Raw genomic sequence first — 25,247 nt, 5'->3', positions numbered from 1 at the left:
CAGGTTCTCCTCCTCTTGTGCCTCTGACAACAGGATTCAGCCACCATCCTGTTGCCATGTTTCCCCCTTTTTTGTTGACTTTGTAGGTTGGAAAGGTCAGTGGCCGATTATATCTGCATTTTTATTTACATTTCTTTTCATAAAGTTGAACACAATTGATGATGGTTTGTTGAAAGTGCCGCTGTTACTCAGAATGATGCAGCAGTGTGACACTGACCTTCCCAAAGGATGTGGAGGCATTGCCTGTTCCCTAAGGGTGCTCGACTTCTCTGACAAGGACCCCCATGTGATGTCTGATGCCCTCTCTTTCCATTCCCACATTCCCATCATCCGCAATTTTACTATGTTGGGATGTTATCTTTTCCTTTCTAGTGAGGGACAAAGTGTTCAGTGCTCTGCTGGGCATACAGGAGCAGCACTCAGATGATTGTATGAAAAATGGAAGGGACCAGATGTCACTTGATTTTTTTTTTTTTTTTTTAAGCCTTTGGCACAGGTTCTGCAGATCAATTTCTTATGAGGAATCTAGCCCTGTCTTCTTCCACCAAACAATTTTAAGTTTCTGTAGCTAAAATCTGTAGTTTCCACTGCCTGAGATCTCTGAGGCGCTGAGGCAGGGCGGAGACGCCTTATCTCTAACTTCCACAGATACTGTGGATTGAATCCATTGTTCTTAAAAGCTACTTTTACAGCAGTGTTTCAACTGCTAGCAAATCGAAGCCTTTGGTCTGCTAATCTCAGAGTCAGCATGCGCGCCTCCCCTCCATTCCTTCCTTTACTATTTTAAAAGCTGAACTTGAGACTTTATTTGGATTTCACCAGTTTTTCCACTAATGTCCTCTTTCTGTTCTGGGATCCAGTCCAGTTTGCCACACTGCATTTAGCTGTCACGTCTCCCCAGACTCCTCTGGTCTGTGACAGTTTCTTAGTCTTTCTGTTCCACGATCTTGAAAATCTTGGGCAGTACTGGCCATGTATCCTGTAGGATGTATTTTGACTTGGTGTTGGTTTGTTTGTGTTACCCCATGTCTTGATGGAGGTCGTGAGTTTTCGGAAGGAATACCCCAGAGGTGAAATGCCCTTCTTGTCACATTTGGGAGCCTGATACCCGCCATGGCATCACCTGGTTAAAACAGTGTTTATCCAGTTGTACCACTGTGAAGTTAACGTCTTCCTCATTCTCTCTTCTATTCTTTGGAAGCAAGTCGCTAAATCTGGTCTACCCTACAGGGGTGATGGATAGAGGCAGGAATTAAGGTCTATCTCCTGTAGGGGAAAGTATCTACACATATATTCATTGAAATTCTGTAAGAAAGACTTGTCTCTTTTCCTCCATGCATTTAACCATTCAATCATTTATTTATATCACTGGGTCATGTAGATTTCTTTTATACTTTGGGTTAGAATCCAATACTGTGTTATTAGTTCCTCAATTTGTTCCAGCCTTGACTGTGATGGAGCTCTTTCAGGGTGGTTCTTGCATCCTTTTGACTCCTTCCAGGCCCCCTTTCCTATCTGGCCCCCTTTCTTTTCTGCAGGATGCTTCATGTCCACCTGGTTTTTTCCTCACCCTGGCCCTAGAGTCAGGCTCCTTTGCCTGGAGAATGTTTTTAAAGACTAAGATCTGGGTACTGGGTGTGCTTGTTGCTACTCGATTGTGCCAGGTTGTCATTGCCTCTAGGCTCCCCATGGAGATACATATCTACATATCTATATTTATGTATCTATATCTTTATGTGTATGTGCATGCATATATATATATGTCTTTCTCTGAAAATTATTATGGAAATTTCAAGTATACACTAAAGCACAAACTCTCAGTAGCTATCCCATAGCTTATACAGTTATCAACTAATGACCAATCTTGGTGTCATTTATATGGCTTCTCCCTGTAGCTCACCCCAGCATCCCCAATTATTTATTCATTTTAAAATGAGGACTTGAATGAAGCCATGACGATTTGTATTTATTTTTACTTTTTGAAATGATTATATGTATTTAAGGTGTTCAGCATGATAATTTCATATACATATACATAATGAAATGAATAGTTCAGTCAAGCCAATTAAAATATCTGTCTCACAGTCGCCTTCTTTTTTTGGTGAGGTGAGCATCTGAAATTCACCCTTTGAGCAGATTTCCAGCACATCCTTGATTATTTGGTGTAAATCTAAGTTGCTTTGTTATTTCATTTGTGGATATTTCAGTCTTTATCTCTGGAAGGAAAGAACTCTTTTACATTTTTAAAATTTTTAAATAACTCTTAAAGTTGAGGTATAGTAGATTCAGTAGAAAGTATGAAAATGTAGAGCTTGTGACTTTTTATAATATATATCTTTGTAATCACCACTCAGAATGTGAGATGCAGGACATTTTCAGCCCCTTAGAAGGCTCCCTAATCACTACTGATCATTTTTATAAGAACCTCTAAAAAAATAAACATAACCACAATACAATGATAACATCTAAAAAATGAACACTAATTAACAAAAGTCAAATATCCAGTCATTTGCCATTGGTAAATTCCCCTTTCCCCTCTCCCCTCCCCTGCAGTGTATTGACTGAACAGATGTAAACTTTGAGTGTGTTAGTTATTTATCCTGTAGTTTATCACAGACTGGGTTTTGCTGAAAGCATCCCTATGATGTTAAGATGTTTCTCAGTGGCTTTCTTGGTGGAAATTTATCTTTCATAGTCTGGTTGGCTAATTCTAGTAGTAGTGGGCAGTGATTCTGTCTTTGCAGAAATTTCATTAGTAAGATGGTTTCACCAAAGATCTATTACCCCTGGTATCTGATTAAAGTTCTCCTCCCTGGCTCTCTTGTCTAGAAGATTTCTTAAAAACTTTTGTATCTTTTCTGGTATCCATATCCTCTAGAAACACTGAATAGTTTTGTTAAGTAGGAGAGAAATTTAGCCTTGTTTTCTTCCCTTCTAGAGTTTAAATGACCAGGACAGTTCTAAGACAATATAATTAGCTAGTAAACTTTTTTAGTGTTGTTTCACAACGGGGCCAAAATCATCCATATCCAGGGCTAGCTATGGTTAAAGTTCTGACTAAAGGATCTGCATATAGAAAAAAGGATTAAGCAAGAAAAGTGATTAGTCTCAGTCCTGTATGATTTGCTAAGTTTTCCTTTTTTCTTTTTATGTTATAGATCAGCTTGAACGAGTCTTTTTACGACTTGGACATGCTGAAACAGATGAGCAGTTACAGAATATCATATCTAAATTCCTTCCTCCTGTTTTGCTCAAGCTGTCCAGCACCCAAGAAGGCGTGCGCAAAAAGGTAAGCATGCTGGGACTGTTGTGGGGAGTTAAATGGGGGAGTACATGGGTGTATTTTATGAAGTGGGTTTTCTGTTCCCATTATTGAAATCTAGCTTCATGAACCCAGTTAAGGCCTTTGACAAATGGACAGTAAGTCCATAACCTCCTTCCATGGTTTCAGAGTACCTTTTGAATGCTTAGTACAGCTACTTTTAGCTCCAGCTGTAAACTTGGCATCAGTGCTAGATGATAATAGTTGACATAATTGTTCTGGAATGTATGGAGGCCTGATCTAAAATCCATGCTCTTGAGTCCAGTATGAAAAGTGGTGGTTGTTCAGTTGCTAAGTTGTGTCCAACTCTGTGACCACGTGAACTGCAACATGCTAGCCTCCTCTGTTCTTTACTATCTCCTGGAGTTTGTTCAAATTCATGTCCGTTGAGTTGGTGATGTCTCTAACCATCTTATCCTCTGCTGCCCCCGCTTCTCCTTTTGCCTTCAGTCTTTCCCAGTATCAGGGTCTTTTCCAGTGAGTCAGCTCTTTGCATCAGGGGTGCAAAAATCTTCTTTAATCATTGGCTATGAATATGAGCTTAATTTAAAGGGATTACTGAGGCACCAGGGATTCCCTGGAGAAGGGAATGGCAACCCACTCCAGTATTCTTGCCTGGAGAATCCCATGGACAGAGGATTCAGGTGGGCTACAGTCCATGGGGTCACAAAGAGTCAGACATAACTGAGCAGCTAAGCATGACAATGAATATGAACTTAATTTAAGGTAAGCAAAAGAGATGTTTTTAAAAGCAAGGCAGTCTTGCATAGCTCCTGTTTTAGGATTTTTGTAAAGAACTATACTAAAAGTTGCATAACCGTGACATCAAGATGTTCTTTTTTAACCTAATGTTCTACAGGGAACATTTGGACTCTTCAGTTTAAAATAGTTCATTAGTCTTCCCGTGTATTTATACTAGACTTTCGGGTTTTTGAGCTATCATCAGGTTTCATCCCTTGGGCCACTCTAATTGATTGGCAATGACCTTCCTGGAGGTCTGCCCTGAGAGGGATTTTGAGGCCTGGTTTGAATTCAGTGGAGAAATAGTATCTTTCAGAATGTCTGTTATGTTTACAGGAAGGAATAGGACATTCTTGTCATACATTAATATTTGACATGCCTGTTGTTAATGACTGCTTTGCTGAGATAGATATGTGTTTATGTCATTTTCCTATTTAAAACTCTGCTATGGCCTTTTCTTACCCTCAGAATAGCAAGGAATAAAAGGCCTTCATGCGTTGGTTTCTGTTTCTTTATTTAGTCTCATCACTCATTTGGCAAATATTTGCTGAGTACCTTTTATATGCCAGATGTTAGGAATACCTCGGTGAAGGAAAGAAACGTCTAGTTAGGGAGACCATTATTAAACCATCAGGCAAATAGTATAGAGTTAAAATTGCAGTCAGTGCTAAGATGGAAAAGGATCCTATGAAAGAATGTATTTGGGGACTTGATTTAAGTTAAATGTAGGGTGTAAGGGAGGCCTCTGTGATGTGTAGGAAATAGCCAGGCAGAGAAATGGGAGACCAGTAAGGGCAGAGAAGGCCCTGTGCAGAGATTTTGAGCTGGAACTGAGTGTAAGGCCAGCAGGGAGCTGAAGAGGGCCACAGTGCCGCACCCAGCGCATCAGAGGAAGGGGGATGGGAGGTCAGGCGTGGGGAGTCCGTCGCAGTTTGCCAAGGGTGTTGGTGACAGTGACACCATCACTCTGGCTGTGGCGTGGACAGAGACTTGCAGTGGAGACCAGGAGAGGAAACAGGAGGGAATTTTTGCATTAGTCTAAGTTTCTAGGCTGAGTGTTTTCAGTAAGGTTTTTTTTTTTTTTTTTAACTTATTTACTTAGGATTTTTGCATTTCCTTGTGTTTTTATCTTTTATGGAAAATCATTTATCTCTAACCATCTATACATTTGGTTGTATATTAGTCACCTCTATCATACTATTTCTCTTAATATTCTGTAACCATTCAAGTGGAGAAATTCCATTCTTGTTTCTACTTTTTTTGTTACTACCAAACATTTTTTTTTTTTAAGGCTAGAGAACACCTTTTAAAAAGAATTTGCATTCTTTTTAAAAAATGTACTTGTTTATTTATTTGACTGCATCACATCTTCATTGGCATCGTGCAGGATCCTTCGTTGTGGCGCACAGACCCTTTCGTTGTGGCGCGCAGGCTCAGTGCCACGGCAGGCTGTCTCTAGTTGTGGTACCTGAGCCTAGTTGCTCTGTGGGATGCGGGATCTTCGTTCCCCAACCAGGAATTGAACCCTTGTCCTCTGCATTGTAGGGCAGATTTTTAACCAAGGACTACCAGGAGAGTCTCAAATTCTTCTGTTTGTATTCTAATTATTCCTTTTTTTGTTTTCCTTTAGTATATTTTTCTCACATAAGATTTCAGTTTATATAGTAATGATAAAGGTTATTATGTGCCAGGAAAAGTGCTAATAACTTAAATCCTCACAAGATTACGTGAGGTATAAATATAATTTTCATTTTATAGACGAAATTGAGACTTGGATGATTGTCATTTGTTTAAGGTCAGAGTAAAAAAAAAAAAAGAAACAGAACCAAAAACAGGTTTAGCTGAGGATTTCTTTTTGATTACTGTTTTGGTTGTACTCCTTGGGCTTCCCTGGTAGCTAAGCTGGTAAAGAATTTGCGTGCAATGCAGGAGACCCCAGTTCGATTCCTGGGTAGAGAAGATTCCCTGGAGATGGGAATAGGCTACCCACTCCAGTTTTCTTGGGCTTCCCTTGTGGCTCAGATGATAAAGAATCCATCTGCCTGCTTTGCGGGAGATCTGGGTTTGATCCCTGGGTTGGGAAGATCCCCTGGAGAAGGGAAAGACTACCTACTCCAGTATTCTGGCCTGGAGAATTTCATGACCAGAGTAGCCTGACTGGCTGTAGCATGGGTCGCCAAGAGTCAGACACAACTGAGCGACTTTCACTTTCACTTATACTCCATTGTTATACTGAGGGGCAGTATTAGGTTATTTTAATTTTGACTTAATAATTATAAGAATATTGTTTTTAGTTTCAAAATTTTGTAAAATTTGCATGGTTTTATTGCATTCTGATTGGAAACCACAGTGAGCAAATGCTCTAATCTTTTAAAGTATATAATTTCTGATGTTCATAAAAACTATTCATAAAATTGAGAAAAATAGTTCCTTTGTGTGGAATATGGGAGCTCCGTGTGTGGAGAGGCCACTCAACACTGTGCTCTCATTTCTCAAGAAGCCTGTCTTCTGGTCCTGTTGTAAACTGATAGTGAATTATAGTCTCCTACTACTGTTGTAAATATTCTGATTTTCTTTTTAATAATTTCACCTGGATGCCTTTTGGTGCACAAATTGAAGATCTTGTCTTTTTTAGTAATTTATAATATGTTACATACTTTTCTTATCTTTTAAATCCCACTTAAGATTTTTTTTTAACCCCAATATCTCTCATCTGAGATTAGTATTGTAACCAGTGTTTTCCTTCCATGTAGGTTTGATTGGTGAATCTTTGGCTCAGCTAACCAGTTTAACTTTATTTACTTTGGCTGCATCTCTTCATCAGTATAATTGACATGTCACTTTCTTTCTTGTTTTTTTTTTTGAGGTTTGGATTGAGGGCATTTTACGTCGGTTACTCTGGTTATTCACCTCGTTGATCCGTTCTCAGTCTCTCCATCCCTCCCTCTTCTCCTTCCTCACCGTCTCATCCTGCCACACATTTCCTGTGTAGGCCTTTGATCACCTGTATTCTGTTTGAATATAATGATTAATCAAGCCAATCTATCCACCTTCTTAACATTTCAGTCATTATTTGTATCTGAGTAAACAAAATGTTTTACTCAGTTACCAGCAAATACATTATTTTATCTTGATCAGATTTCTTCCCTCTCCCTCTACCCTTCTATTCCTTACTTCTTTAGAAAGCACTGAGGATCTGGTGAGCTGTTTTGTGGTTGGATTCTGTCTGAAACTTTGAATCACTTAACTATTGTTAGAATTCCAGGCAATATCTAAGCAATATCCGCCTTTTTTCTTCAGTTTACTTTTTACATTTGTTCTCTTATTGTTTCCCCACTCCTCACTGTGTATTCTCCAAGATATTTGTCAATAAAAATGTGTATGTTAAAGATCTTTTCCAAAGAAGGCATAGCTTCTTCTTTGTTTTTCAAGCTGTAGAATTCAGGAAAAAATATTTCATTTTTATATTTCATTGTGTAGCATGTCAGGTTTTAGAAACTTGCTAATTTGAAAAAGGACCTTTGGAGCTTTTTCCCTAGAAGTTTGCCTTTGATTTTCTTCTCATATTGCAAATAATGCTGACTTTGATCTATTGGTGAATTTTTCTAACCTTTTTACAAAAAGCTTGAAGGAAATATGTGAACATGTATTTACTTTGAGTGATGAGTAGTACAGGTGAGTTCTTGAAAACAACTTTGAATCCTGTGGAATATTATGCAGCTATTAACAAAGAATGAGTAAGGTCGAAATTAAGAAGCTTATATATTTTTAACTGGAAACAAAGTGGACTCTATGCTGATGTTAATGATATGTAGCTCATTTTTGTAAAAAGTAAAGATGTAAAATCTAAAGATGTAAATATGTTTGTAGAAGTTTATGTGACTGCAGAGAGAGATGTGAGGAAGAACACTAGACTGTTAACACTGGTGTCTTTGAGTGGCTGTGAATGGGCTAGGGAATAGGGATGATTACAGCTTTTTTCGATTTATTGTAATAAATGGGTTTTTCTATTATAATTTTAAAAAGCTGCAAAATAGAATAAAGTATACTGTGAACTTTGTTTTATATTATAAAATACTGATTTTATTTGCTTTTTTTTCATATCATTTCTGTTGATAAAGAGGTTTTGCTGTTAAGTGAGTGTGAAAACTTCTGGCCTAAGGGAAAAGAGATTTAAGAGCTGAGATACCTGTTTACATTCTAAGCAGTGTGCTAGACTCTGACATATCTTTTCATTTCATCCTCACAATGGCCTGTGAAGTGTTATCATTTGATTTCTGCGAATGAGGAAAAGTGGTTCTGAAAAAGATAATAATGCAAAGCATTAAGTGCCTATGTGATCATTGTCTCTCAGTTCATTACAACTTACTTAACGGCTCTGCAGGGTATAGATGCTCATGTTTTTCACATTTTATTGAGGAAAAAGCTGAGGCTCAGGGAAGCTAAATAATTAGCTTTGTGGCACATGGGATTTTATACCTGAGAGATGATCCCAAACTAAGTAATTTCTGCCAGGCTTTGCCTCCACTTGATGGCAAACATGTTCATTCTTTCTCTTACGTATGAAAGTGAATCAGTACATGAAGGGTCAGTGAATGAAAGTTGGGGGTGAGAGAATGACTGAGAGCAGTAACATAATTTGCCTGCATGTTGTTTTGACTCTGGGCTTCCCTAGTGGCTCAGCTGGTAAAGAATCTGCCTTCAGTGCGAGAGACCTGGGTTTGATCCCTGGGTTGGGAAGATCCCCTGGAGAAGGAAAAGGCTACCCACTCCAGTATTGTGACCTGGAGAATTCCATGCACTGTATAGTCCATGGAGTTGCAAACAGTCAGAGACGACTGAGCGACTTTCACTTTAACACCAGGTGGTGGAGGCTTGATGTATGTTTCCCTTTTATTTGTTTTGAAGTATTAGATACTTGGTCAGATTTTTAATTATTTTGAAATATGGCTATTTGGTCAGACTTCATGATTTGTACAGTCCTATGCTAATACTAATAGCTTTTGCAGATAGAACAGATATAATAATTAGACTTTTGATTATTATGTAATTGTTAATAAAGGATATAGATATTTGTCACAAATCTAGAATTCAGTTATAAACATTAGACCTCTTTTTTAATCATAAAAATAAGACTCATATAAAAGCAGAGTATTTTTTAGTAAAAAGCTTATGTGTAAATAGTTTCAGCATGTAAAGTTTTATCATCAATAAAACTAGGAGTTGGTTCCCGACCAGGGATTGGATTTGGGCCATCTCAGTGAAAACTCCTAGTGAATTCCCCAGCAGGGAATTCACAGAGAAATAAGTTTTAGATTTCTACTGTCATATCATTAGAGTACATTTCCAGTTTTAAGGAAAATGAGATATGTTACGTAGAATTCTAGTTTACATAAAATTAAAATTAGAACTGACCACTGCTGGTGGGAGTGTCAATTAGTATAACCACTTTGGAAAACTGTTTGGAAATATTCTAAGGTTTATCATATGTATACTTCATGACCAGGCATTTCCAGTCCTGGGTTTATATACAATAAAAATGTATATACGTGTGCACCAAAAGACATAACTAAGAATGTTGATAGTAATTATTCCTAATGGTCCAAACTGGAAATAATCTAATATATATCATGATTGGAGGAGAATGGATAAATTCTTGTTTTCTTCCTAATAGAGCAGTGAAAGTCAGCCATTACTGTGAGCAACAACATGGATGAATATCAGATATAATACAGAATGAAAACACATGAGTTCATCCTGTTTTGTGTATATAAATTTAAATCTGGTATTAGAAGTCAGGAAGAGGCATTAGTGAGTTGGGTGCAGGAACTTTGTACTTCTGGTGTTGCAAAAATGTGTTTCCAAAATTGTGAAAATTTATTAAGCCATACACATTCTTAACTTTGCTCTTCAGCTATATGTTATACTTCCATTAAAAAGTTTACTAATGAACAAATGAATTTAAATGAATGAGTAATAACTGATAGAGACAAAATATTATACACCCATGGCTAATAATTCTGGAGGTTTACTGACAGAGGTTAACTGTTGTTGATTTTAGCTGGGGTAAGGACTGGTTCAGTGGATTTCCTGATTTTTATGAGTTTATAAAGGGTTCCAGGCGGTAGATAATCAAATTTGGAAAGTAAATCAATATTTAAGGTGATAATATTGCTAGAAGAAAATTAATTGACTTAAAATTTTAAAACTGTGATAAACAAGAGAGTGTGTAATTCTGGACACTGCTGTTTATCTCCATCAGTGATGATTTTCCGTCAGATCCTTATAGGAATCAGCCTTGCTTAGATTGTCTGAGGAGGGCTGTTTCCTTTGGCCTGTCTCCTTCTGATTTTTTTCCGTGTCATCCAGCTGAATCACAAATCTGGATGGGCAGGAGGTTGGGTGAGGTAAGCATGGTAATGTAGAATTCTCGGTCTTTGCAAAGTACCAGGGTCCTGAGAGTGTCTCACAGTGACAGACACTTTAGATGCATTGAGCTCAACTGTCAGTGTGTCTGATTAGGTTAAAAATACGGATCCTGGAGTCAGATCTTGACGATGCCACTTGCTGTCGCAGTCAACTTCAGCAAGTTACTTCACTTCCTGAGCCTCTGCTTCTTCCTGGGTCAAATGGGAGTGAAAACAGCGCCTCTCCCGGTTGTTTTGAGAATCAGATGAGACAGGACTGCAAACTGCTGTTCTGCATGGAAACTGCTTGATAAATGTCAGCTATTTTATGATTATTATTATCATATAATAATATGATAATTGTTTAACGAATATTATTAGATTTGTTATTCTTAAAATGCACTATTTCATGATTGCTGTAAATAACTGAATCTTCGCTGTGAACATCCCTATAAGCTCTCCTTAATACTTGCTTTGAAGCTAGAGCTCAAATTTCAGAAATGATGGAGAATAGTGTAAGCCGTGTCCTCTGGAATAGTCTCACTTTAAATTCTTGAGTCTTTAGTTAAGGCTTTCTAAAAATCTTATATCTCAGTGCTCCTTTCCTAGTTAGATAAAGTGGTGTTATCCCACTTTATAGTTAAGACTGGGGTCGTTTGACATGAGCCTTTGTAGCTTCCTTTCTTGCTGTGAGAATCGTTGCTTGTTGACCTCGGTTTCTGCCATCTTTTCCCACTTAAGGGAGAGGAAGCTTGGTATTACTTACTTTAAACTCTTGAATAGAATCAGATGATCTTCAGAATAAAGCAAAAACTTCTCAGCATTTTACCCAAATCCTTTTATAATCTAAGCCCCACTTTTATCTTTTACGAGTCATACACAACTGAGCAACTGAGCTGAACTGAACTAAACTGATTCTGTGTTTCAGTCAGATGCAGTGCACCATGTTCGTTTAGACCTCTTATACCTACTTATAACTGATCTTCTGCTTGGAATTTCATCTGCTCTTTAGGACTTTGTTTCCTGTCACTTTCTCCTTGAAGTCCTTCTTGATCTTGGCAGACAAGTTTTCTTCTTGAAACTCACAGTACCTTGAACGTTTCTCTTTCTGTAGTACTCTTAGTCAGTCTATAGGGGCTGCTATAACAGTATGCTGCTGCTGCTGCTAAGTCGCTTCAGTCGTGTCCAACTCTGTGCAACCCCATAGACGGCAGCCCGCCAGGCTCCCCTGTCCCTGGTATTCTCCAGGCAAGAACTCTGGAGTGGGTTGCCATTTCCTTCTCCAATGCATGAAAGTGAAAAGTGAAAGTGAAGTCGCTCAGTTGTGTCCGACCCTCAGCGACCCCGTGGACTGCAGCCTTCCAGGCTCCTCCATCCATGGGATTTTCCAGGCAAGAGTACTGGAGTGGGGTGCCATTGCCTTCTCCGGCTATAACAGTATACCACAGACTATATGACGTCAGTTCAGTTCAGTTGCTCAGTCGTGTCTGACTCTTTGCAACCCCATGAATTGCAGCACTCCAGGCCTCTCTGTCCATCACCAACTCCATAAATAGCATTTATTTCTGAGAGTTTTGGAGGCTGGAAGTCCATGATCAGAGTGCCAGCATGGTCAGGTTCTTCATCAGGAACTTTTCATGGTTTACACAGGGCTATCTTCTTGCTTTATCCTCAAATGACAGAGAAAGGGAGAACTCTTGATATCTTCATCCCCTTACAAGGGCATCCATCCCTTACATGTGAACTCTAGCCTCATTACCTCATCCAAACCTAATTGCCTCCAGATCACAGTGGGGATTAGGGCTTTGCTGTACGAATTTTGGGAGACACAGATATTCAGTCTGTAGCATGGCGTGTTGCAGTCATTTGCGCACCATCTTCTGGGGGACTGTGCCTCAGTATAGGCCTCTGTGGAATCTCAACTTGAATTAACTTGGAGGACATTGTGAAATACATTGCCTGGTAAAATTCTGGTGTGTGGATTCTTGGGGATAGCATTTTGGAACAAGATTCCAATATTCTATACTCCCTTTCTGGGATGCCAAATTTACATCCTTTACAAGAAAAAAGTAAAATAGGTAATACTTGAGAAGTGAATTTGTTTTTAAAATATGATCAAGAATTTCAGTTCCTGCCGTCCTCTATTGTAGGTAATGGAACTGTTGGTCCATCTGAATAAGCGCATAAAAAGCCGCCCCAAGATACAGCTCCCAGTAGAGACACTCTTGGTTCAGTACCAGGACCCTGCTGCAGTCTCCTTTGTCACAGTGAGTATTGTCTTGGACTATTTTCTGACTTGCAGTAAGTTTTCTTTCATAATGTTTAGTAGATGTTATCAGTATATTGGCCAGCCTAGAATTTCATCTTAGACTGTTTCTAAATAAAACCCGAGATGGAGAATGGCGTTGAAACATGTAAAATATCATGTATGAAATGAGATGCCAGTCCAGGTTCAATGCATGATACTGGATGCTTGGGGCTAGTGCACTGGGATGATATGTCTAAAAGATTATGAGACATTGGTATAAATAGAAAGAGAAGGGTTATGTAGCATAGAATAAGCTAGTGCAGAGGGATGGTATGGGGAGGGAGGAGGGAGGAGGGTTCAGGATGGGGAACACATGTATACCTGTGGTGGATTCATTTTGATATTTGGCAAAACTAATACAATTATGTAAAGTTTAAAAATAAAATTAATTAAAAAAAAAAAAGAACAACAACAAAAAAAAACACAAGATGTTTTTCTTCAAATGGACACACTGTTTCTCCATTGAGTGTTGACCTGGAGGAAATGGTAGGAGTAGGTTAATGCATGGCCGTTTTACACAGGGTGAATGTTGGTGTAGTGATGTGTCAGGTATGTTGCTGTATAAAAGAATCATTGATTCTTAGTAAAAGATTATGAGACATTGGTATAAATAGAAAGAGAAGGGTTATGTAGCATAGAATAAGTAAAGGATGACAGAAGAAGAAAAAAAGGTAAAAAGACAGGAAGAGATAGGAAGGCTGAAATAAAAACAATATATTTGATATATATTATATATTTAGAAAGATACTCTTTTTAAAAGTGGAGTAAACTGGGGCTGGTAAGAAATATTCCTATTAAATGTTCTCCTCATGAAAATGAAATGTAAAAAATATTGATGCTGTGTAATGGCAGATGATGTTCTTTTCCTGGTCCTTGTGGTTGTAGCATTGAGGCAGAATTCTGTTGGGTCTTATCTAACATCTGGATTCCAAACCTTTGAAGCCACCCGCTGGCCCAGGCTATCTTGTCTGTTCCTGCTGTTGGTATACAGCTCCATTATACATGTGTCTTCCTGTAAGCAAATAGGAACAGTGTGTGCCAGTACAACTGCCAAATAGGATGTCTTTAATGGAATGATTTTACGAAGTCTGTTCTAAAGTCCTTCAGAAAAGCAAATTTCTATCTTATGTGTAAATCTGGATATGCATTTATGGGTTTGCTTAAAATGAGGCATTCACATGGTTTGTAGTGATGCTTGCACACTGACCGCACACAGCTTCCCCTCGCTTCATCATACATCGGTCAGATGTTGGAGTGAGGAACCACAGTGCCACAATGTACTGAGGTTATTTTAGTAATTGACCAGCTGGGAAATGACAGCCTGGAACCTAACATGGGCCTCCTCTTAGCTTGAAAGGATTAATGTAACAAACTGGGAGATCTGATACTGGTGTGTAGTATGTCAGTTTAGGTAGGTCAAAGGATTACTTTTTTCTTTTCAGTCAAAAGTAACTGCACATGTGAGTACCTAATTCCCCACCCCCATACCTGTCCCCCACCCAGATTTATTGAAACATAGAATTGACAAATAGAATTGTATATGTTTAAGGCATATAGCAGAATAATTTGATGTATGTTTAAATGCGCTAGACTAGGTCTTGCTCCCTGCTGTGAAGCCCATCTTAAAGTAAGTATTTTGAGTAAGTGGGGCTGGAGTTCTTCCTGAGACAGATTGGTTGGCCAGGCTGTAATAGGTGATAAGCAAGAGGAAGGAGGATTCAGTTTCTTGATTATAAGATAACTACCTAGGCTATCAACCATACGTTTTTGTTGAAATCCTTGAATACTTCTTTTATACTAACTTGCCTTTCTCTCATTGCATCAGAATTTTACTATAATTTATGTTAAGATGGGCTATCCTCGGCTACCGGTGGAGAAACAGTGTGAGCTGGCCCCTACGCTTCTTACTGCCATGGAAGGAAAGCCTCAGCCCCAGCAGGACAGGTATGCTGTTCCCGGTTACCTGGTTCCCCACCTCTGAGAGTCAGTGCTGCCGTTCAAAAACAGATCCACACGTCTGGTTTCACCTGGCCAAATGCAAAGGCTTAATTAAGTCGAACTCTTTCAGCCAACATTGTTGTGTTACCTCAACATGACTGTTTGGTTAATTTTGTAAATTATAAAATATCTTGTGAGCATATGGGAAACTGTGCAGAACAATTAACATTTTTTTCAATCTAAATGCATTTTCAGTTTGGTCAGTTATTTTGAAGCAACTGATTTTCTTGATTGCAAAAATTAGAGCTTGTGATTGCAAAAATTAGAGTTCTAATATGCTTTTCATCAAACCTTTCTGTCTTGGAGGATATAAAGTTTCAGAGCAGTTTTCTTAAGAAACTGATTACGCGTTTGTATTCACGTGGGAATTGATGAGATGAAGAGGTTTAGACTATGCTCCTTCGTTTCTCGGTGTAGCCCAGAAGTTCTGTATCCTAGCCTTGTTGTGGTGAGAAACACGAAGAGCAGCTGTGGAGGAAAGAGTTAAATCATGTTTTCAGTTCACTTTTTAGAGCATAAACATTTTTAAAAGATCTTCATGCTCACATTTACAAGTAAAAAAAAATTTTTCTCTGGGGAGCGTGTGGTAGGGTCCCTTTAATGTCTGTGTGCACGCGTGTAACAGGAGAACAGGGTGCAGAGAGCCGTGTTCTTGTGGTAGCTGGTGCAAAAAAGTCTTCCGACAAGTAAAATTAATAGACATTGTAAGCACTAGTTTGAAATTGTTTTCCTAGCAACAGGTATAGTGAAAGAAGGAATTACTGAAGCTGTGTTACTTAAATTCACACAGTGGAAATTTAATATTATATTCCAAATATTGACATGATTCATGTTTAATTTCTTTAGCTTTTGAATGACTTTATTTTTAATTAAACGTGAAAAGGGAAAAAAAAAAAGATGGACAGAACATGTTGTCAGTTGAACTTTACCTAAGGTTTCATATTAAATCTCTTGTAATAGATACTAACATTGAGCTCATATTATATACATTTTTCTCAGGTGTTTTTGTGATGAGTCACGTTGGCTAAAATGTCACTTATCACTCAATATACTGAGCTTTCAATAAGAAAGAAATAAGAATGAAATCTAGGCCAGTCCCTAGACTTTGTAAATGAGTAGTTTTGAAGATGAATGGTCCTTGCTACGATTGCCATTTTTTGTCAAGTGATTTTTTTGTTGTTGTTATTTTGTCTGTTATTTGCATGTATAAAAAACCCTTATTTTTAAATAGTTGCAATAAATGTAATTGTTTTTTCAGCTTAATGCATCTTTTAATACCAACCCTTTTTCACATGAAATACCCTGTTGAATCATCAAAATCAGCTTCTCCGTTTAATCTTGCTGAGAAACCAAAGACTGTGCAGCTGCTTTTGGACTTCATGCTGGACGTCCTTTTAATGCCTTACGGGTAAGTACACCAAAGCAAAACGGAACAAGGGATCTTGTTCTTGACTGCTTTTACCGTGTGGCGTCCAGTACTCTTTTCAGTGATTCAACTTTCAGGTGAAAATGTGTTTGTCTCAGGTTTGCTTTGGTGCAGCCCTGATCTCTCCTAAACTCCAGCCCCACTGCTTACTGATCTTAACAGCCTGGAGCTGCTTTTGTGCTTTCAGACTTGACCCATCCAAGCTGAAATCAATCTTTCCCAGTAAACGTAGTTTCTCTCCTTTAATTGCATCAGTGCTGTGATGATTCTCTTAGCCATGTAGGCATACAATTAGAAGTTGCTCCAGCTTTCTCCTCCTGGTTGCCTCAATGTCAGTCCCATAAAGCTCCCTACCACTGCCTCCATGTGCCCTGGAGTCATTCCCACTGCTACCCTCTAGTTCAGGCTCTGTTAACCTCTCTTCTTGTTTCTCACCAGCTTCTCTTCTTCAGTACTGTCTACTCTGCTGCAGAGTTTCCTGATTTTTCAAATGCAGATCTTACCAGGTTACACCTTAAAATCCTTGGGCTGTTATTTTCCAGTCATTACACGCACTTGTGCATTTCATGCACTCCATGCACTCTGTATCTCCTGGCCTGTCTTTGTTTTAAGAGCATACAGTTCCCTCTGCTTAGAATGCTTCCCCATCACAAAAGAAAGGAAGAAGGAAAGAAAGAAAACAGCAAGAAACGACAGCTAAAAAAATCACTTTGAAAAGCCTCACAAAGGAGCTTAGACGTAGGCTCTGTCGTCTCTGACGTAAACCCCCTGCCCTAGGCACAGGACACTCTCCTTGTCCGCATAACACTGAGCACCGTCCGTAGTGCCTCTTGGTGTTTCGGTGCGGTGACGTGTCCCTCTCTCCTACTAGATTGGGAGCTCTTTGAAGTCAGGAGCTGTTTGCTCCGCCTCAGGCTCCTGGTGCCCACATAGTGCCCGCGTTGTGATTTGCTTCTAGCCTGCTCATTTTTTAGGTTGTCCTGCTGCCAGAGATATTTTTCTAAAATACTGCTTTCGTTGTGCTTCTTCGGTAATCTGCACCATGAGCGTGGCATGTTGGGCTCCCCATCGTCTATCCCTCCCTCAGCCACAGGAGAGTTGACGCTGTTCACTTTCTCTCCTCTCCCGTTTGTTCTCCTCCTACTCTTCTGATTTGGCGGTTTTATTTTCTGGACCTTCCATTACCTCTGTAATGTGTGTGCTCGGTTGCGTATGACTGTTTGTGACCCCATGGACTGGAGCCTGCCAGGCTCTTCAGTCCTTGGAATTTTACAGGCAGGAATACTGGAGCAGGTTGCCATTTCCTCTCCAAGGAATCTTCCTGGCCCAGGGATCAAACCCACATCTCTTGTGTCTCCTGCAGTTTCTTTGTCATCTGATAACATCCTGTGCTGTTGAGCGTGTTGTGTTGTTATTTTCTCAGCTTGCTCCAGTCGGTAGACAGTCTTACACCTCCTGTTGTTCCTCTGTCTGGTGTCTGGGATGGTAGTCTGTACAATATTAGCTGTTCAGTAATTGATTGGTTTACTTCCTGTGTACTGTCAGTCTTGCGGTAACTTAAGAAATAAATGAAAATCTCCTTTTACAGTTGTTAAATCAGGAGGCAGCCAGAATTGGCAGGTGATGATGGCTTTGGTAATTTAACTTGGAAGTCCAGATTTAACTTAGGCACACAATGTACCCAAGCCAGTGGTCCCTCATGTTTTCCTTCCCAGTGAGAATTTGCATTGTTTATATATAAATATTAAAGTGGTCCTTCAACAAGTTTTTAAAAAATTAGATGAATTTAGGAATGAAATGAATATGATATATAGTAATGTGGAATAGTTTACTGTGCTGTTAGGCTCCTAGTGTTTAATTTTTACTATAATGGATATTTTAATATCAAATCTGGGAATTTGTCAGCTTAGAATTTTAGATTTCAAAGGGACTTGAATCATTATTTATATCAAAGTTTTCATTTTGTAGATGAGAAATGCTTAATTGGTTTAAATGTTTAACCAGTTTAATTGGTTCAAAATGAATTTACCAGAAATCTTATTTTTAATCTGTAGAAGCTAAAAATGAAATAGGATGATAAATCAGTAAATAAGTATTTGTGAAGCTGTATGCTTTGAACGTATAATGGAAAAAGCTGGTCCTCATTATGATTTTTCTCCTTTGGGTCCTTTTGAATTTTTTCATTTTGGGGGCAGTATATGCTTCTGTGGTAAGTGGTTTGGAGGTTTCAGTGGGTGTTCTGATGGAGAGATACAAGAAGTTTAAGGAGAATTGAACAGAAATGGGAATGAATATAAAATTATTCTCTGCTTTGGGTATAAAACAATAGCTTTTTTTTCTTTTAATTTCCATTACAATCAACAAAATATAGTGGGTTCATAGTGATTTTTAGAATAATAATTTATGGATTGAGTGTGAACAGAATACTTATATTCATTATTGGTAACTGTTATGGTTCATTAGTAGTCAAATTGAGCAGATATACTCCAGTGGTTAATTTGCTGAGGATGTGGATACCTTTTAAAGATACCTATCTTTAAAATTCTCCTTTATGATGAAATTTTAATTTCAAGTGTTTATTCAACAAAAATTCTGTGGGAGGAAAGTATGTAATTGAATGTATTACATATACATGTGTTTGTGTGTGTTTTTATAGAGGGGTTAAATTCCCATTTCCTTTCCAGATATGTGTTAAATGAATCCCAGAGTCGCCAAAATTCATCTTCAGCACAGGGTTCTTCTTCAAATAGTGGGGGAGGTTCTGGAATACCACAGCCTCCCCCAGGAATGAGCTTTTATGCAGCTAAACGAGTTATTGGAGATAACCCATGGACGCCTGAACAGTTGGAACAGGTATCACACACTGTGTGTTCATATGGAGCTTAACCCTGCACACTTGCCCCTGTGAAGTCAGTCCATGGAAGCATGTGTCAGAGAATTCCAGTTATTCAGGCTGTCTAATGAAATACATTTGAGAGGAGCGATTGATGTAATGTGCTGACATCATCATGTCATTTATTGGTTAAAGCCCCAGGGAGAGGGAGGAGTGGGAAAAACTCTTCAGTTTTTCAAATGTTGCTTCCGTATTTCACGTATAAAATACAGCCCACTTACAGATTGAATGTTTTTAACTTCTTTCATTTTAGTTTTTAATTATAGGTTTAATGTTTAGCTGCTTTGGTGCAGTTTAAATACAATTTATCTTATGTTATTCAGCTTTTTAGGGCTGTACGTTTTGTGTAAAGTGAGGAACAAGTGACCATGTGGGGGAAAAAGCATGATGCCCTTTTATATTTCTTCCTGGGAATTGAAAAATTGGCATTAAGAATTTTATTCTGGATTTAAACAGGACACAGATGTTCTCTGAGCAGCTTTTAAAAAAGACTGGTGCTCTACAGAGAAGGTGCCTCACTGTGTCTGTGTCATCAGGCACCTCAGGGAAGAACAGATGAGATCAGTATGTAATTATTTTGGAATTCAAGCAACATGGGTTAGTCTTCCAATCCTTCCTTTATCTCTCCATGGCAGTCTAAATGATTTGGTCCTTTTCTTTCTGGCAATGTAAGTGATCACTGATCAAAACAGTGTTCCCAGGAAAGGGAAGAATTCAAGTGGGCATTCTTGCCACTCACAAATTTATAGAATGATTTGTTCAGCAAGGGTTCTGTGTGATTAGATTAAATCTTCATGTTTTATAGATCTTTTTTCTTCTTAAACTGTGATGTAAGAAAGAAAGAAAGGTAAATACTAGCAGAAGCTACTCTTTAAAGTGTGGCCTATGTGACAGGCACTATACTGAGTACTTTGAATACATTATCTCATTTAATCCTCACAGCAGAACTGACAAGGCATAGAAATTATTGGTTCCATTTTGTAAAAAGAACTGAGTTTGAAGATTTACCACAGTCTCACTCCTAGGAGGAGGCTTTGCATTTAGGTCTCTCTGAGTGCTAAAGCTCTCAGTGCTGGAGAATCAGTGTTAACATTAAATGGTAATCTTACATTGGTCATGATTTGCTAATTCCTAAGGGCTTCTGTATGTCTTTTGTCCATTTCATGGTTGAGCCTTGAAGAGTTTGGTTTCAAGGATGAAAGATGTTTTCCTCTAATTTTTAAACATCCCTTTTGTTTTTTACATTTTTTCTTTCAGATGAAACAGTTTTTCTTTTTTTCAAACGATAGTGTTAGTGATAGTGTAAATATTCAAATAATACAGAATATTATAACAAGAAATTAAAAATTACTGAATCCCACCACCTTAGTTTGTCATTCACCTTTCACCAGCTCTATATACGTGTGTGTGTGTGTACACAAATGTAATTTTACACATTACATTTTTATATAATATACTATTTGAGCTTCATTTTTTTAAACAAAATGTCAAGTTTTAAAATAATGTCTTTTTAAATGTCTGTATTAAATAATGCATAAATCACATAATATGTTTTAAACTAGTCTCCTATTCCTAGACATGAGTATTGTTCTCAGTTTCCTTTGAACACTTTTTCTATAAATCTTTATGTAGTGACTCTCATAGCTGCAGTAAATGCTTGCATCTTCTCTGTTGTAGCTCTTCTTGCAAGTCAGTTGTATTGAACACACAGAGGGAAGGCAGGCATTTTTATGATCCCTTTGTCTGCTTTTTAAAATTGCATCCTTTGTCATGTAGTATTAATAATTGAAAACTTTATCAGTCCTATTTCATATACATGAGAACTATTATGTAACTGATTTTAAAGGTAAAATTTCATTTTGCGGGTATATTTATCCTAAATGCAGTTATTTGTAGTGAAAGTCATAGCTTCTTCATGTTGCATGAAGTTCTTAGCAGAATCTAAGAATCTCTTCTTCAGTCTGTGTTTCATTTTAGCCAGTTAGATTGAATACTGTTTGATTAGAATTTTATTCTTGCATATGTTTGAAATCATGTTGTTTTCAGTATGTAAGATTATAGAGGGCAGAGTTAGTATGTTAGCAGTAGAATAGAACTCCATGGACTGTGAGTTTTATTTCTTTTTGAACTGTCACAAGAATCCATGGAGTACCTCACTCCCGATGTACCACACTCTACCAGAGGCTCCAGATTTGGACTTCATTTCAAGGCTTCACCATTCTAGAGAGGCTTTTCACCCAAATAGGAAGGCTTTGTATCATAGTGGCCTTGGAGTCTGAGAGACTTGGGTTTGGATTGTGCCTTCATCATTTATTAAATGTCTTAGTCTCTTCAGCCTTGCCTCAGTTTTCATATCAGAAAAATGGGTATAATGATACTCATTTCTAGATTGTGAGGGTTAAATGAAATCATGAATATGTATGGGTTAGTATGGTCCCTGGCACACTGTAAGGCTAAATAGGAGTGGCTACTGTTGTTCTATTAATCTTTGGTTTATGACCATAGTAATATGTTAAACACGTACTTCAGGTTGGTGGTCTTTGTTTCTCTGATCGATATTTTTCCTTCCCTTCGTTTATCTACAGTGCAAATTGGGTATAGTGAAATTCATAGAAGCTGAGCAGGTGCCTGAGCTTGAAGCTGTTCTCCACCTGGTGATTGCTTCTAGTGACACACGCCACAGTGTAGCCACCGCAGCAGACCTAGAGTTGAAAAGCAAGCAAAGGTGAGTTCCTTCCCCCTCTTTAAACTTTAGAAATTGAAAAGATGCTAGATTTCTAAAAGCTTGCTCAGCACATATTCTTTTCAGCTTTTGCGTAATGAGGCATTCAATTTATGAGATTGTGAAATATACCTAATTTGTATGAAAGACAGTTTGCTGAGGAGCAGAATTCTGTATAAGGCAAAGAGGAAAAGCTGTTTGGAGAAGCAGTTTAAAATTGGAATGGATAAGGATAATTACCATAAGAACTGAGACCTTTGTTTAGGTAAATGAACTTAAAGAACTAATGTTAAGAAAAATGTCGAAACCCAAAAGTTACTCATTTTTGATTCTTCCTCTAAAATTCTTTGAGATGGCTTTTAATAAAGGATATGTAGGTATTATGGTTAATATGAAAATCAGGTCCTATGAAAAGAGATACTGAATAGGTCTTAATATACACAGGAGAAAATAAGTGTAATAAATAGACTCATGGAAAAAATTGTATATAAGAAATCAAATCACGCACAATAAAACAATAGTATGCCAACTGGTAAATAAAATTGTGTAACAGCTGATTACTCCATTTAAGTTTCTGTTGAAACTGCTGTGCTTATACCCTGTTGATTGACACTGTAAATTGAAATAATTTTGGCAAAGCAGTTTGTAGTAGGTAATGAACCATAAAAATACTTACTTTTTTTTATGTGAATCTTCTGGGACTTCATCCTGAGAATCATTCAAAAGAAGAGAAATATTATATTTAGAAAAATGTTACAGATTCATTAATTGTATTATTTCCTATAATTGTTAAAAAAGGAAACATAATCAGATTTCTACAGTGGGTAAATAGTGAAATTAAGTACGTGACCTATATAGAATATTACATCTATATAGGTATTATTATCTTCCCAAATAATTATAAAAATAATACAGCAACATGTAAATTGCCCCAACATAATGGCAGATGAATAACACATAATGCAAAATTATATATGTACTGATTTTTAATCAGATTTCTACAGTGGGTAAATAGTGAAATTAACTACATGACCTATATAGAGTATTACATCTATATAGGTATTATTATTTTCCCAAATAATTATAAAAATAATACAGCAACATGTAAATTGCCCCAACATAATGGCAGATGAATAACACATAATACAAAATTATATATGTACTGATTTTTAATAAATGACATGTGCAAAGACTGGAAAATACATGAAAAATTGAAGATACTTTGTTTAAAAAAATCAGATTATGGAATACTTCATTTTTGAATTTATTTTAATGCTTAATCTAATAAAAAGATCATGGAATGTGGGTAAGATGATAAAACTTTATGAAGGTATATATCATAGGTTTCCCTCTCCAAAGAAATATAAGTAGGTGTCACAGGGTAATGAAATTAACTTCATTGTGTCTTCGTTTGCTTATTAAAATATAAATGAGGTGTGTCTGTGTGGTGGTGGCTGGGAATGCATGTCTGTCATGGAAATAGTTCTGATCCTGCCTCTTGCTGATTGTCTGAATATGGAAGACTCACTTAACCTCACTAGGCCTTGGACTCTGTAAAATGAGAAATTTGGACCAGATTGTACTTAACATTCCCCACCAAGTCTAAAATTCTTTCATGCCGCTATGACTATGTCTTTCTGGTATCTCCTTCAAGAAATTTATTTGGTTTTGAAGTGTCAAAAACCCTTTTTAAAAAATTTTATTCAAGTATAGTTGATTTACAATGTTGTGTTAATTTCTGCTATACAGCAAAATGATTCAATTATATATATATATTTTTATAGTCTTTATAAAAATATAAAATATATTTATATATATATATATACACTTTTCTGTATTCTTTTCCATTATGGTTGACCACAGGATATTTGAGATAGTTCACTGTACCATACAGGAAGACCTTGTTATTTATCCTTTCTATGTATAATAGTTTTATGTATTTATATTTTAAAAATTTAAGTATAGTTGATTAGAGCGTTGTGTTTATTTTCTGCTATATAGCTGGGTGACTCAGTTATACATATACTCTGTCATATTCCTTACCATTATGGTTTTTCACAGGGGATTGAATGTAATTCCCCGTGTTATACAGTACGACCTCGTTGTTTATCCATCCTGTGTATAGTAGCTTGCATCTGCTTACCCCACACTCCCGGTTCTTCCCCCCCCCCCCTGCCCCCACCCCATGGCAGCTGCGAGTCTGCTCTGTGTCTGTGACTGTCTCACAGATGAGTCCATTGGTGCCGTGCTTGAGACCCCACGTACAAGTGGTAGGTCATGTGGTATTTGTCTTTCTCTTTCTGTCTTACTTCACTCAATACAATAATCTCTCTAGGTCCATCCATGTTGCTGCAAATGGCATTATTCCATTCTTTTTTGTGGCTGAGTAATATTCCATTGAATATATGTGCCACATCTTCTTTATCCATTCATCTGTTGATGGACATTTAGATTGTTTGTTGTCCATGTCTTCATGTCTTGGCTATTATGAATAATGCTGCTTTGAACACAGGCATGTGTGTATCTTTTTGTATTATTATTTTGTCAGGATGTATACCCAGGAGTGGCATTTTCAGGTCCCACTGGCAACTCTTTTTTTTTTTTTTTTTTTTTTTGAGGACCCTCCAAACAGTTTTCCAAAAAAACTTCTTTAAAACTTCATTGTGTTTGGACTGGCTCCATTCTTTACACCATGCAATAGATTGGATTGTTGGATATATAAATGTGGTGCTGAAGTATTCTAATTAGTTTTGGTTTTGTTCATTAAAACAAGTATATTTTCCAAAAAAAAAATAGCGTAACATTGTTAAGAGGTAAAAAGTGAGTTGAGAACAATATGTAGTTAGCCCATTTTGTTAAATAGAAATCCCAAAGTATCTCTTCAAGCTATCCTTGTCTGTATTGATCTGTTTCAATCTACCTGCCGTACCCATCTAGCTCTTTTATGTGCACAGGAAAGAAGTCTAGAAAAAGATACACCAAAGTTAGTGGTTACTGAAAGGAAATAGAGAGGGTTAGGGTGCAGAGTATAAGGAATTGTATTCTCTATATTAATAATTTTTGAATTTTCATAAGCGTGTAATCAGAAAACTAAAGCTAGAAAGGTGACAAGAGAAAAGTAGAAGAAACAGTGAAAGTTATCCTTATTAGTTAACCATTGTTAGGTTTTCTGTTTGTTTTACTAAAGTGTGTGTGTTTTGTCAAAAATCTGTAAACTTGAAGTATTTATAGAAGAGAAGCAAAGGTGGAACTCAAGGATTAGTTAGTAGAAATCAGCTGAGGAAAGATATAGGTAAATATAAGTAGGATTGTAGACTGTCTTTGAGGATAGTGGAATTGTGGATATCCGAATGAGGTAGTTTGATAGATGAAAGAAGAGATGGATTAGGAAAACAGTCTAAGCACCGTGGTAACTTACATTTGCACAGAT

At 37.5% G+C, this 25,247-nt stretch overlaps 1 protein-coding gene across 17 annotated transcripts in view; it reads left to right on the top strand.

Moving 5' to 3' along the window:
- ECPAS (Ecm29 proteasome adaptor and scaffold) overlaps positions 1-25,247 on the top strand; it is a 107,488-nt gene that overhangs the window by 22,471 nt on the left and 59,770 nt on the right. For 11 of the 17 annotated variants that reach the window (XM_086315939.1, XM_086315951.1, XM_086315954.1 and 8 more), the window contains 6 exons: positions 3,159-3,289; positions 12,621-12,737; positions 14,604-14,722; positions 16,035-16,184; positions 18,887-19,055; positions 21,681-21,820. In XM_086315939.1, coding sequence (XP_086172065.1) covers positions 3,159-3,289; positions 12,621-12,737; positions 14,604-14,722; positions 16,035-16,184; positions 18,887-19,055; positions 21,681-21,820 — 826 coding nt within the window. The remainder of the gene's footprint in view (positions 1-3,158; positions 3,290-12,620; positions 12,738-14,603; positions 14,723-16,034; positions 16,185-18,886; positions 19,056-21,680; positions 21,821-25,247) is intronic. The other 6 variants (XM_086315947.1, XM_086315946.1, XM_086315945.1 and 3 more) reach the window with 1 other exon arrangement.

The sequence above is a fragment of the Bos grunniens genome, chromosome 8, assembly GCF_055505025.1.
Source record: "Bos grunniens cultivar Pamir isolate PY7600 chromosome 8, Bosgru_T2T1.0, whole genome shotgun sequence".
Lineage (NCBI taxonomy): Eukaryota > Metazoa > Chordata > Mammalia > Artiodactyla > Bovidae > Bos > Bos grunniens.
Note: the sequence above shows the minus strand (reverse complement) of the source record. Positions and strands in the feature narration are given on the sequence as shown.